This window comes from Chinchilla lanigera, unplaced genomic scaffold (assembly GCF_000276665.1).
Source record: "Chinchilla lanigera isolate Chin_1 unplaced genomic scaffold, ChiLan1.0 scaffold00018, whole genome shotgun sequence".
In the NCBI taxonomy this organism is placed as follows: Eukaryota; Metazoa; Chordata; class Mammalia; order Rodentia; family Chinchillidae; genus Chinchilla; species Chinchilla lanigera.
This window is the reverse complement of record NW_004955419.1, coordinates 26,872,728-26,887,742: the sequence shown is the minus strand read 5'-3', so window position 1 is coordinate 26,887,742 and position 15,015 is coordinate 26,872,728. Positions and strand designations below refer to the sequence as shown.

General features: G+C 48.9%; 1 protein-coding gene across 1 annotated transcript in view; it reads right to left on the bottom strand.

The window, feature by feature from the left end:
* Positions 1-15,009, bottom strand: part of Gabbr2 (gamma-aminobutyric acid (GABA) B receptor, 2) — a 369,184-nt gene extending 354,175 nt beyond the window's left edge. The window contains exon 1 of the mRNA XM_005382826.2: positions 14,798-15,009. Coding sequence (XP_005382883.1) covers positions 14,798-14,944 — 147 coding nt within the window. The 5' untranslated portion in view covers positions 14,945-15,009. The remainder of the gene's footprint in view (positions 1-14,797) is intronic.
* Positions 15,010-15,015: the final 6 nt, after the last annotated feature.

Genomic DNA, 15,015 nt, shown 5'->3' with positions numbered 1-15,015 from the left:
GAGGGTGGTCTTTAGTCAGCAGCAAGCTTCTTCACTAACGGAAGCCAAGACTTTAAGGAGGTTCTCAGTGAGCATCATTGATTTAAAACACACTTCAGACCCTAGGGCCCTAGGGTGGTGGCTTTCCAGGTCCTTCCTCTCACTCTCCACAGCGACTCCTGTGGTCAGTCGCCCTGCACCAGCCACATTTGGTCCTGGAAGTCCACCTCCCTGCCTTCACTCAGCAGTTTCCTCCTCCCACATCCCAGTTCCCTCCTCCCCCTTCTCACCTATGGACAGCTCCAAAGTCACCCACTGTGGGACAGTGAGAATTCATGGCCTCTCTCCTGGGTGCTCCTACAGCGTTCACATGTGCCTCTACGCAGAGGATATTCAGCCTGTCTCACCACCTTGGTTTTGTTTGACAAACACTGGGTAAGAACAGTGCAGAGTACCACTCACAACAGCCGGCCTGGAGTCCAGGCCCCCCTGGGGGGCCCGTACTGATGGTTTCCTGAGCCTTCCTCACCCACACCCTTTGAAGTGTTCTCTGAGCCAGGCCATGAGGCCAGCCTTGGTGCCCTTGAGCTCTATCCTCCAGCCACTGTAGGAACAGGGGCCTGGGAGCCCCTCTGAAACCAAGGCAAGGCCCCGGCTCCTGAGGAGGCCAATCTGGGGACACAGACCTCCTGCAAGGTCACACACTCGGGGTGGGCCAGTCCTCAAGCAGAAGCTGAGGGCTACAGTCTCAACGTCGAGCACTCAGTTTGCCCCGGCGCTTTCATTGTGCTGGTCCTTACAGGTACACACAACCGCCGTCCCTGAAGCCACCCTGCACCAGGCGGGAACTAGCGGCTCCAATCTCAGTCACCATCTCTACCCGTGCCACACTGCAAGCAAGGCCCTCCTCAAGCTCTTTCTACCCTTTCCTGCCAGCAGGCCCCATGCAAGACTATATTACCCAGCATAAGCGACCTAATAGTTTCAGACATGGGGGTGGGGGGTGTCAAATCTCACTGCTTTCCTTCCCAACGACACTGAGTTCTTCAGACAATGTGGCCTGTTCCTCAGCAACCCCAAAGTACCCTAACAAGGAGGGGAGGGGATTCTAGAAAGCTGTGGAAAGACAGAACCAGACCAGAGCCCAGGGCCATAAAACCTGGCTTCATATCTGTGCCGCGAAAGAACCACGTGTGTGGCTTGCACTAGCACACAACAGAAACGCTCCGGTTTGGTGAGCAGAGCTCCTCACATTCTAAGAGTCCCATTCTGCAACTGCCAGGCCATCCCATGCCAGTACAGAAGCAGGTCTCCTGTCCGCCAACCAGACCACCCCATCACATCTGCTGAGCACCACCACGAGCCAGCTCCATCCGCTTTACCACACCCAGTCCTCCAACCACTCGGCCAGCCAGCTGTCAGTCCTTCCACACATCAGGGCAGGAACTCAATGAACAGAGCCAGCCGTGGCTGCCCCACAAGGCTAAGAGTCGGCCGTGGCCTTTCCAGCACCCAGAGCAGCCCCTTTCTACCACACAAGGCCGTTCTTGGGGCACAGATGAGAGCACCCAGCACTAAGCCTGGCACACAGAAGAGGCCCAGTGATGACCTGGCACTTCACTCTCTCTGTGGAGGCACGAGGCTGGGATTAGGGCCTCCCGGGCCACGGCATGCACAGAAGTAGGAACAACCACAGCCAAGCCACGCTGATGCCCTAAAATCCCAGCATGCACAGGAGTGAGGCCAGTGCCCTTCTGAGGAGGTGGGAGCCAGCTGGCAACTGGTGGCCCTGAACCTCTCGAGCCAGGCTTGCTGCTTCCACATTGCCTGGTCCAGAATCTGAGGTCTTCTTCAAATAGGTGCACACCTGCCTAGGGAACATCTGAGATCTTTCTGGAGAAAAGAAAAACCATTAGCCCAGCACACTGGCGTCCCATTCTCTACCTCCCAGCAGCAACGGACTGCCTAGGCTGAGTATTCCATGTTCCCAGCTGGTGTGCCTGGCTCTGCCTCAGCCATCACCCCAGCGGACCTCCACTGCCAGCCTGGATCCCATCCACTGCTTACAGCAGGCAGCCCTCACTAACTCCCAGACCCCAAGCTCCGCCTCTGGACGCCTGGCTCTGGTTTGGCTATGGATGGTTTTGGGCCTGACACCCGCCAAATACAATGACTGGCTTCTGGAGACATCTGAGAGCTGAGAGGAAAAGGTCTTAGCTATCTCTTATTCCAGGTGCTTCATTTAGATAATCTGCTAAAACCACCAAACCTCAGGCCCTGTAGGCAGAACTGCTTCCAGGGTGTTATTTCTAATACAGTACCATGTCCTTCCTTATTAAGAGGCCCAATGAAGCTCTTGTGTGAATAACATCTCTATGTCTTATACAAAGATGTTATTGGAAACATCCAATGGTCAGGAAAGAATGATCCCAAATTAATTATTCTGTGTGCATTTATTTATCTTTAGGCATATCTTATATCTGTGCCTATTTATAGTCTTTTTAAAAGCACTTTCAAGGTGGCCAGTTAGCGCAGTAGGTAGCGCGTCAGTCTCATAAAAGCACTTTCACTCTAATCCCCCTCCCTGTCTCTACAATAAGTCCATGAAGAAACAGAAAGAATATTATTATCCCCATTTTACAGATGATGAAAACAAGGTGCAGAGAATTTGGGTGTCTAGTTCAAGATTGCCCAGTAGAAAGTGAAGTCACCCATGTAGGATCCAGAGCTCTGTCCACTGAACAGCTCTGCACCTGACCTGAAAGCTCTGTCTCTGGATCCTAAAGGGACATACATAGTGGACATCAGGACATTTCCCCTGCCTTCCCATCCTGGGCTCAACTGGAGCAAGGCATTCCTCACAGAGGTCTCAGGATGTCTTCTTCCTCTGCTCCATTTGGAGACTCAGTTGTGATCTACCCAGAAGTGTTACATTGTACAGTGTGTTTAGTGCCACTCATGCAGAACGCACTTGCCGAGCGCTGACAGTGTGCCAGGGGCCATGTGAGTGCCCAGCGCAGAGACCTGCAGTTACTCCAAATGTTCCCAAGCACCTTCAGCCAGGGTCCTAGGTGCTGGAACCCAGCAGGTGCCAAATAGATGACATGCCTGTCCTCAAGGGTCAGCCCTACTCACAGCCAGGTGAGGTAGGGGACAATAATCAGCAGTAACAAAACAGAGCTTCACGGACTTTGCTGGGGAAAACAGCCCAGCCTGAAGATCATGAGGCTACCACTGAGCTCTTATCAGGCCTCAGGCCCATCCAGGCGTGGGTGGGCTTAAAAACAACCTTTGCCTTGGGAAACTTATCTGATGACACCCAGACACAGATCATGACTTCTTCACTGGCCTCAAACACACAATTCCCTGCTGAAATAAGAACCAATTTCTATATGACGACATAGCATTTTACATTTTATATGCATAGTAATAAAATAACAGTATAATAGTGTGTGCCTACTGATGTGGGTCCCTGTGCTCACATGAACATTCCTGCTACATAAGCACTAGAAAGGAAAACTCCATAGTTCTTATAAAACTTGTGCTATAGCATTTTCTCAATCAGGGAGCACAGAGAAGGCATGCCTGAGCTAGTATGCAAAGGAGGAAGAAAAGTGGAAAAACATTCCAGACAGCAGGAGCAGCTTAAGCAAAGGCCCTGTGCGGGGAGGACCAGACTCACTCAAGAGACAGAAAGGACCATGCGACTGGGCCCAGAAGAAGATGGACAGAGAGCTCCGCTCATCAGGGACTCTGGGAGTAGACAAGGGAAAAGTTTTATTCCCATTTCTAGAACAATGGCAGGTACATCCCTGCAGGAGCGTTAAGTAAGACGGCCACCTGAACAAGTGGCTGAGCCACTGGTGCTATACCTGGCAGTCAAAGTGCAATTAGGGACAGCCCCTGCATCTGCCCAGGGCCCACCACACCATCGCTTTTCATGCCACATGGGAAAGAGACCTGGCCGCCTCCCCAAGCACATTTGGGGGCACAGTCCTTTCAGGCTCTTGTCTGCACACCCCATACTGAGCTCAGGGCCTGGGCCAAGCAGGGGCTCGGCACAGACGGCCCACCAGTATACAGGTGGCCCCACCACTGCCCTTGAGGTGACCTGAGTCTAACAGACACAACGCAAACACCGACACCCTGAGTAAACATGACAGGAAGTGACAGGTTTGCAAGAGACAAGTTCCCCAGGTGCGGGGGGTGGGGGATAGAGAGAAGATCTGTAGGAGCCAGGTGTGGAGACAGGCACACTCAAAGTGAGTACAGAGCTGGCAGCGTGTGGCTGAGTGGGTGGACAGGGAAATGGAAGAGGGTGGGGCTGAATTTGAGGGAGAGGCAAGCCCTTGGGTGAAATGCACAAGGGAAATAGGTATCAGCTTCTAACAAAATTTGCATTTGCTTTCAGGAGAGAAAGATAACACCGTGAAGAAGCGGGTTCCTTCCACGCCCTCCGCAGACAGCAAAGTGAGACCCTCCGGACTCAAATCCAAGGGTGGTTGTAATGTTAAGTAAGTCCCTTAACCTTTCTCAGTGTGGCTTGTAAAACGTGGACAATATCAGTGGTGACCTCATCAGACTGCAGTGAGAATTAAATGACTGAATGATGCAAAGCACTTGACATGGATACAGATACAGAGAAAGGCGAGTTGTTATTGTTCTATTCACTCTTCCTTCCTCCACTCACTAAACCTTCCTGTTTTCTTTTCCTTTGCTTATGACAACGGGATTAGAAGTTCTCCAAAAGCTTCCTAACATGCCTCCTATTCCTAGAACCCTATAAGGAACCCAGGGGAGTCTGGTGGGACAGTAGAATGACAGGTAAGTCAATTCTACCTCCCCCCAAAGTTGAGTCACTCTGAGCTGGGCCGAGTGGGGCCCTTCCCTAGGTTCTGGTCACAGCCCCCACAGGAACATCCGGGGCCTTGTCTGCCAGTTAATCCATGAAGCAATTCTGGGCATTTTCAGAAAGGCTTCAGTGAATGGGTAGTTCCAGAAACAAAGCGATTTGGATAATACAGTGTTGATTATTATAAGTGTGGCTGTTGCTTTCAAAATCAGTTCCCTCTGAGCAAAGTCAAGTGGATCATGAGCAGAGTGTGAAGATATCGTTTTCTCTGCGCTGCCCTCCTGACCTCACTCCACGAGAGCAGCAATAACGCATCACTCCACGAAGTCCTTCTTTGGCTGGATTTTATCAGAACACTGACTGATGCTGTCCTTGCCAAATGGCAAGGGAAGGGGTCTGCTTCAGCCAGCACGCGTGGAACGTGACACTGATGAAGACAGATGAGTCCGCTTGCTCGATACTTTGGATCTACCACTAATTTTCTAGATGACCGTGACCCTTCATCCTTCCAGCAATATAAGCCAGAGAACAAAAAGACCAGAAAAGTACACAACTGGCAAAAGAATTCCCCGATCAGTCCAAAAAAGGTATCCCAATGTTCACGCCTTTCACTCAGGCAAGAATTTTCATTCAGTCTCCAGCTTGTAACTGATCTACTCTTACTTTGATCATACTTCTAATGAACCTGGTTATCAGGTTTGGGCTCCAGACCTATTATGTCACTGTCAAGGAGACAGATGGTCACCTTCAGGCTGAGTCTTTCCTGAGTCAGTGCTGACCATGGAAAGAAAGAGTAGACATTTCTAGCCCAGGAGCAGGGAGTCTGGAAGAAGTATTACTATTATTACAGAGCACCTCTTTACTTACTTTGCCCAAACCTGCCCCTGGACCACGTGATCACCAAGGTAGATGACCTGCCTTCAATCCTCCAATGTCTGCTAGGGCCAGAGCCCTGTCTTGTCTCAGCTCTTTGTTGCCATCTCCCTAGACGTGGGAATAGGATACTAGAATCTGCTTCTTGCTCCTATCTGAGCATTGCTGCAGTAAACTGACCTCCTAAAACCAAAATACTTCCCAGCCACTGGAAAATATTTCTTTCCCAGTTTTGCTGTGCCCTGGAGGCTGCTATATCCTCCTATACATTTGTCAGGGGAAAGGAGAATGGCACCAGCTTTGCACATAATCTCTATCAGAACATCCAACAAGCATCCTTTCCTTTTTTCATACCCCCAAAAGCACCTAACTATAAGAACTCCAAAAATAGATTACATGGTTGTTCTTCTATCTGTTGTTTCTATGCTGAAAGAAACTGTCAATGAGTCTTTGGTTGACCAGTATTGCATGTCTATATCTGTTTTCATGAGAAGCCACTTTGAAGATATCAATATGTAATACAACCACCATTGTTAATTCCCTACCACTTTGTTTGTAACTCTGTATTGTCTGTATTGTGCTTGTGATATGTTGTAAAATGTTGTATGTCTGTTAATGTTTCCCTCCTTTTATCCTTAAAATAAAAAAAAAAAAAAAAAAAAAAAAAAAAAAAAAAGAACTCCAAAGAATGAATAGAGTGGGCAGGAAGTTCACCCCATACAAAGCACTCCCTCCATTTGTTAAAACTATGCCCATTAATCCTCTTAGAACTGGAGAGCTGGAGAGCTGGAGACCAGGCTTTTAGATCTATTTGTTTGATAAATATTTATCATGCTTCTTCTCTGTGCCTAGCCCTCAGATGGTGCCCAGAAGAACACAGAGCTAGTCACGCCCTGTGCCCACCTCTTGGTGCTAATAGTGAAGCAGACCTCCTCCATCCATGCTGCAATTTGCAGAGAACAGCAAAAACTTCCCACAGTCTCAGCAACTAACCTAGTACAAGAACCCAGACCTCGGTCTCTCTCTGGGGCTCCCATCGCCACGTTTTCAGCCCAAACACCTGTTCTTCCCTACACAGCCAGGTGCAGAGGGGAGGCATTTCACCAGCCTCATGGCATGCTGTTATATAACCACAGAGAAGAAGAAAGTAAGGTAGCAGATGCAATGCAGCTGCTCATTGGGCAAACTATGCCATTTAATTTTCTCACCTTCTTAGAACCAAAGTAAATAACCAAAAAAGTAAGAGAAGGGAAGTCCCCAAACAACATGGGAAATGAGCAAGCAGGTGTCTGGTGGAGAGAAGGCCTTCCCAGGACTCTCTGCTGGCCCCTATCATGACTGGATTGTATCCTGTGCAATTGCGTCTATCTGGCCTGACCACCCATTAGACAGTGAGCTACTGAAGACAGGGTCTGCAAATCAGCCATCTCTGTATTGCAGTCTTGCACAAGCCCTGGTAGGAGGTTCTCTAAATCAGTGTGTTGCACCAGGGCAATGTGGCAGAAACAGGTTGTGTCTGTGGCATCCAGCTAGATAGGCCTGTTATCTCCTTTGAAGAGAGAACTGATGGGAGGTGCAGTCATCTAGCAAAAGCATTCAGCTCATGTCATCATATCCCAGTACAGGTCCCACAGCCTGACTCTTGGGTCCATCATGGGATGCCTTCATGGATAGTCTTTCTCCATAGCTTACCATTGTCCTGCTCAAGACTTCTTAAGAGCCACCTTTCCATCTGAAATTCTTCCTACCCAACTCTCCTCCACCCACCCCCTCCCCTTACACAGGTATCAGAACAGCATCAGGGTCAGGGCATTCCCTATCTATGCCTTTGTCTTTCACAGGTGTAGCCCCCAAGATCTCTGATACTTATATTTCTACCTTGGCATCTCCTTCCTGAAGGATCCCAAATGACAAGTGCTCATGACATCTGTATGCTGCTCTACACTTCCCAGCCTCCTCTGAAGTCAGGTTGGCCAGTGGCTTCGTCTAGTTAGTGAAAGAAGAGCAGAAATAACATTGTCACTTCTGTGTAATGATGATTAAAAACTCAGTGTGACTCCCCCTTAGACTGCTCTCTGGCCATACCCTCTTGAAGTCAAAAGATTCATGAGTCACAACACAAAAGCAGCCCAGATTCTTATATTTTGCAGGAGAGTCATCCAGGAGGACCTTTGACATGCACAGGACGCTATATGAGCCCAACATAAATTTTACTGAGTTAAGCAACCAAGGTTTCAAGATCTGTTTATTAATATGGTATACCAAGTCTATCCTAACTGAAAATGTATATCCCATTTGCCTATTTGTTCAGCATCTCTATTTGCATTGCTATGTCAAACTTCCAGCTACAAATTTCATTTGCTGAAATCTCAGATCTCTATATGCCAAAGTTGATATTTCTCGACACTCATAAGACAGCCTATTAAACATTAGCACAATGCCAAGTACTAAACAGGCCCTTGGTAACCCACCCATCACTTCCTCTCATCCTCTTTGAAAAGGAATTTTGGGACAGAGGACGTACACCTATGAGTCCCTGCCTAGGTCTGGGAATGGGTGGAGGACTAGCATAGCCAACGCACTGCCCTCATTTTGGGAAGCTCAGGGGTCAGTGCTAGTGGAAGCCTATGGAAGGCAGTAGCAACTTGGTAGCCAATTTCTTCCTCAAATATGGCATACTTAAGCTCTGAGATGAGGAAGGGTGAGGGCCCTAGGGAAGTGATCCAGGCAAACCACCTAATGTGATGCTAAAGCCGTTCCTTTACAGTTCAGTCCCACAACTACCTCCTCATGGCCACTGCACACCTAACCCCATCCAGCTCTGGGGATCAGACTGACACTGACTTCACAAAGCTACAGCCCAAAGAGAAGAGACCAATGTAGCCATGACACAGGGCAAAACAAGAAGCATGCAGGACACACACAGCAATGAAGACCTTGGTGTTCGCATCCTCTTTTGTCAATACTCCTTAGCAATGAAGCATCAGAAAACTACCTTACAGTTCCCTTGTATTTGAAGTTTCCACATCTACTATTTACTCCTACTAACAGCCCTGTGAAGACAGCACAATTATCCTCATATTATACAGCAATGATAATAATGGTAACCAAAAAGCAGCAAATATTTGCTGACACCCACTGCATGCCAAGCATCAGTTTGACTGTACTACCAAGATCCTCTCATTGGTTCCTCACGCACCTGCTAAAGCCATTAGTACACAAGTCCCATTTTATAGATGGAGAAATAAAGCCAGGCATGATGGTTGGAGGCTGGAAGGAGCCTGAAGCAAAGGGAGGCTGAAGCAAATGATCAGAAGTTTGGGCCCAGTGAGGACCACTTAGTAAGACCCTTTCTCAAAATTTAAGAGGGGCTTGGGATGTAGCTCAATGTAAAGGAAGAATGAGAAAGAAATGAGGCATACTGACTTGCTCAAGGTCACCAAGCAGGCAAGTGGGATCCAAATCGTGATACAAGCCCTGGTTTCCTGGCCCTGAAGCCAGGGTTCTTTCAGCAGTGACAGGGTGAGAATGTGCTGGAACTGGGTGAGATGTGGGGGACCTATATCCCCTCAGCCCACTGCCCCCTCTCTGTTGCCCCTCTTGTCCTGTTGGGTCTTGATGCCGTCCGGTCCCCACACATTGCACGCTGCCTCCTCGTCTCCATTCAGGCCCAGCATCTCTTCCTTCAGCTGCATAGAACTTCCTGGCTTCTTGTTCTCCAGGATCATTCTGTCCACAGTCCGGCCTCTGCCTTCCTACCACCTTCATCACATCATGCTCCTATTCCAAATCCTCCCATGGGTCCTCTCAGCCCATCCTGCCTGACACAGCTTCAAGGCCATCCACGTCCAGCACCAAGGCTACCTTTACCTCCTAAACACACCAACTCAGTGCTTCCCAATTACACCTCATGCTTTGTGGCCTCCTTCCTTCAATCGAGGGACCCTTCTGGGATCTATTCTACTTCCCAAGGCATGTGCCCTCTGTATCCATGTTCTATTCAATCTTCCAGGTTCATCTTGACTTCTCTTCCTCAGGCGCCTCTCCTAACCCAGATATAGCCTCCTTTTCTAAATGCCCTTGGCACCTGGCATCTCTTTCTTCAATTTAGCATTTTCTAAGTGCCTGCCTTTGTGTATACCTGCGATCAGCCCCAAGTGGCATCCACATCCCTCTAACAGTTTCTAATTTCCTTGCAGACATCGCTTCTTCTCCACTCTGCATTCACATGGTTGGGCGGGACTGACCTCACTTCCCCCTGCCTTCAGGGAAGGTTGGCTGACATCCCAGGCCTGGCCTACCAATACCATATGATTGGCCTGGAGTTGAACACATGACCCAGTCCAGGTCAGTAAGACCCAAGTCTGGGACTGCAGCTGAAACAGTTGGGAAAGAAACGTTCTTCTTACTGGAGTTTCTAAACTGGGAGTGTGCAGACCTGCAGCTGCGAGAGGCCATCTGTGCTACCACATGGGGACAGCCTGCCCCAGAATGAAGCCAACAGGAAAAGAGAGCCAAGATACAGACAGGAACAATTTTTAAAGATCTCATTTGAGCCTCTGGATTCAGCCATGCCTGAATACAGCACACTTTAGGTTTGCTCAGTGATATGAACCAGTAAAATTTGGGTTTTTGCAACGAGAGACCTAAGCATTACACTTACTAAGGGCCAGGTACCATGCTGGGCAAGGCAGCCATAGCTACAAAGAAGATGGGAGCCTGATCCTAAAAGAGCTCATGATCTATCTTTTTATTTTTAAGAACAGTTTTTTTGAGATATAATTCACGCACTGTAATACCCACTCTTCGAGTGCACAGTTCCTTGGTTTTTAGTATGTTCACAGAATTATGCAGCCACCTCCATTCTTATTTCCTATCTTACATCAAAAATGATTAATAGGTTCTTGCCCTGTTCTCCATTCACTGGTTGCATCTCTCAAATGAGGGTTATGGTGAAACACCAGATAAACACTTACAGAGTTCAGCCCCAGTTCTTCAGCTGCTGGGATCCTTTCTAAAGCACAAGGAGTAAGAGAAGAGATATCTGGCAAAGCTGCTGTAGTAAAAGACATGCTCACCAGTCACCAGGTTCTCTCTGGTGACTTTTCCAAGCTGTCTCATGATGGCTTCCCTACAAGCTGTACACCTTGACTCTGGTCTTTTGGCTTCCAGAACTTTCCTTTAGTTTACTACAGAACATTTAAAAATACCAGCAAGTGAGAAAACATAAATCCTACAATACGGAAGTGATGAATACTTGTGCCCCTATAAGATATAATAGTATACAGCCACTAGAAATTTTCAGAGAAAGGATTTGAAGATGAAGGGGAAATACTCATGATATGATATTAACCGAATTAAACACAATATTTAAAGTGAAAAATACAGTAAACACTGGCAACCGGAAGGAAATAATGCTAATTATTAAATGCAATTATTTTGTGGAGGTGGATGAGGGGCAATTATTTTCTTTATGCTTCTCTGTAATTTTCAATTCTTCTAAAATGAACAATAATCAAATCAGAACAACCAATGTTATTTTTTAAACTCATTCCTTGCTTGCTATCTTACTTTATTCATGTGGCTAACAGTGAAGGAGAAAACTCACATGGACAACACATCTGAATCTCCTATAAAACTTTTTTAGAAGATATTGTCTTTCACATTCTTTTAATCAAACCCATAAGTAATGTAATCCACCAAGTTTACCTTTTTACCTGCTTAGGAGCTCAGGGCAAAACTTTAATATTCAAAATGCAATAACCAGTTTAGCTTGGGGATTGTAACTTTATGCTTCTATGTAGTTTCTGATGCTTCTTTTTATGTGTTTTCAGTGTCTTGCTTGTGTTTGTATGTTTGGTTCCTTGGTTGTCTTTGGTTTTTTTTTTTCTTTTTCTTTTGAACTGGGGACTGATTACAGGGTCTTTGCACTGAACTACATATTCCCCAATATTCTTTGGAGACAGGATTTCACTAAGCTTCTAAGGAACTGGCCATTCTTCTGCGTCAGCCTCCAGGCATGAGCCACCACACTCAGTTTTGCATGTGTTTTCATATCATGAAACCTCTTTGGAATACATAAACAAGCATTTGCTGAAACCGTTTGGTATTATACCAGAGATGCTGAGGTTCTGACAGAAAGGTGTTCCATTTTACCCACACATGTCATTGAATAGGGCTTTGAAAGTTATCATTTTCCCCATTACAGTAGGGTGTCTACCAAGATACATGTATATATCACCTTTACTGAGACAGCCTATCCCCAGACACCAGATTAATCCATTCCTTGCTCCATCCTTTTTGCAGGCCATGTGGACCATCCTGGATGCCATAGTCACCAACCAGGGAATGACAATAAATGTCAGCAAAGCCAGCCAAAATCTGTTCATCACATCTATCTTGCATTCAGATCTTCAGACAATAAGTGACACAACGGCAGGCAAGTACTTAGGCAGTACACACACTGCACAAACACAGGCCATCTGAATAACCAGGACCACACACTCTGATCGTCCACAAATACCCTTCAGAGCGCCTTGGATTTTGCTGCCAATTACCCAGACAGATTCTTCCTTCACTGTGGCTCGAAGAAAAAAATGCCTCTGCTGTAAAGACGAGGTCACTTGGAAAAAAATAGGTAATTATATCATCTGAGCACTCTCCCAAATGGGATACCTCACAGCAGAAGATAATATATTTGATTGTCAGCCAAAATTATTCTTGCTGGGGATAACTTCACTGACTCTCCAGGAGACTTCAAAAGTAAGCAAAAGAAGGAAGCATGCAATATTTTAATTGTGACCATGTTATCACATCTAAAGCCACTGTGTTTTATTTGTGAATCCACACCCAATAAAAATGAAGGAAGGGAGGCAGAATCATTGATCCAGTGCTTATGTCGTGCCAGACAGCACCCGAGGCTGAGCCAGGCAGCTCAAGGCACCTTCCTGTAAGCCTCACATCACCACCCTGCAGAGTAGATATAAGATCCTCACTGTTTAAGATGTGAACATCTAGGCTTAGCGAGATTAGATCTAGAGCTCAAGGTCACAAGGGAGACCAGTTTCTGAGTGCTGAACCCCAGTTCAACCTTCCCCAAAGCCCTGCATGTGGCCCTTTGAAATAGCTACAGACCTTCCCTGTTAGCATGAGGCTGAAATAATCCTCTGTCCTCTTTCCCACTGTTTCCAAAATATCCCTGCTCAAGAGCCTCTGACTGCCTCATCTTCTTGACTCGGGTCCCTCTCACTCAGAAAGTCATCACAGACACACTTGAAAAACAAAATGTGATAGCTTCCACCCACACCCTGAAACCACGCAACCCCTTCACTGCCACAAACAAGCCAGGAGGAAATCTCTTCCAAGGAATCTTCTTAAAGGGAAGAAGTGACAGCGAAGGCATTGTGCAGCGCATAATACTTGGTGATGATGCAAGCAGGGATGCCCTGTCTACACTTGTTTTTGTCTCCAAAGAGCCCGTGCGAGCTCTCTCTGGTGTCCCTTCCAGAAGAATATGCAGGGAGGCAACGAGGACACAGTGCCAAGAAGAGGTGCCTCCGTGTAATTGCATGCTCTCTCCATTTATGTGTGCAGGACAAGTACCCTGAAGAACTTGAAATGGTCGGGCAAATATGAGGGCGACAGGAATGTCATTTGAAAATAATTTCACACCCGGTTAGCCCTGTACAGCCACTCAGCTGGCATCCTCCTGGGGCCGAGGACGCCTTTCTGCCTGCAGCAGCCTGCGCGCAGCGCGGCCAACTGCCACCCGTTCCTTCACCTTTTATTTACAGCACAAAGCAGGCTGGTTCTTCAGTGGATCGGGGAGATGGAGAATAAGATATGATCTAGATTCTGCTCTTTCCCTGGGGACATAAAAGGATCAGGAGAGAAGGAAGCAAAGCCCAGGTTGCATCGCCAGAGTAGCAATCCTCCTCCCCAAAGGAATCTGCACCCCGGCTCCAGGAGACTCACCCCGGGAGCCCCGGGAAGCGAGACCAATCCTAGCGCCTCGGCGGTGGTTGGAGCGATAGAAGAGGCGCCAACCAAACCCACTGCACAGAAAATCACTGCCCCCTTCAGGCCGTATCTCAGGCGCTGCGCCCAATGCGTAGGGACTTCCTCAGTCCGGAGAAACTCGCAAATCCGACTGTATGAAGCTAGAGATCGCTTCTCCAGTCCTCCTCTGTTCTAGCGCTCGCCTGGTGGTGAAAATTTGCCCTGGGGCTTTGGGTGAAACCCAAACCAAGGGTGCGTGAGGGGTCTTGGGATGGAAATCTCTGAGAAGGAGGCCGGGAGGGGGAGCCCGCTGCTGCGCTCCAAGTCCGTGCTCCGGCTTCTAGGACGCTTCAAGTCTGCGCCTGGAGAAAACTGCGCCCGCAGCCGCTCGGCCAACAGCTGGACACCACCGCGCGCCCAGAGCAGGACCTACCCAGGCACTCTGAGCAACTAACCCGAGGGGGTTTTCCTCCCAATACCTCTGAGGCAGCGGGCAGCGCTGGACACGTCCAGGCAGCAGCGCTGCAGATCCCGAAGCTCCACACCTGCCAGTGCGCGACACACGCCCTGCCAGCTCTTCCTGCTGTGCCCGCATGCCTGCCGGGCCCCTGAGCCCCCTGGACCTTTAAGCGCTCTTCAGCTTTCCTGGTGGACTGTGAACAGGCCTGCGGCCCCTCCGGCCCCACATGGCCCAGTTTGCAGTTAGTGCGCCTGCTCCTCCCACCCGGGACCCTAAAGCCCCCACCAGCGGCACTTGGTCAGGGGCAACCACTGCAGGCCTTCTAGGGGTCCAACTCCACGTCTCCACTCTTTCTGTGGTCAAAGCAGACCCTAGTTTTCTATTTCCCCCACATACACGCGCACTCACATACATACAATCCCAACGGAGGAGGATGCTTGGCAAATCTGGGTACCAGCTGCCAGCCAAACCCAGAGAGACTTGAGGGTGCTCACCAAGCCCCAGTCCACCGTGCCCTCGGCAGGCGGGGGCGGGTTAATCCAGCTCCAGCCAAGGGCTGGTGCTTGCCTCTGTCCAACACTCGCCCCTCCTCGCCGCCCCCAGGTCCCCGACGGCACTGGCGGCGGGACACTCACCTCGGTGTCGTAGAGCCGCAGGTCGAGGAAGTAGGGGCGCAGGAGTGACTCGTTGCGGATCTGCTCGATGGCCAGCTCCACGGCGGGGAGCACGCCGCGGCCGATGCTGCCCTTGGCCACCTCCTTGGTGAGCGGCATGAGGCCCATGATGGAGAGCGGTGGGCTGCTGGGCGGCGGCCGGGGGGCACCCCGCGCCCAGCCCCAGGCCCCGGGCGCCA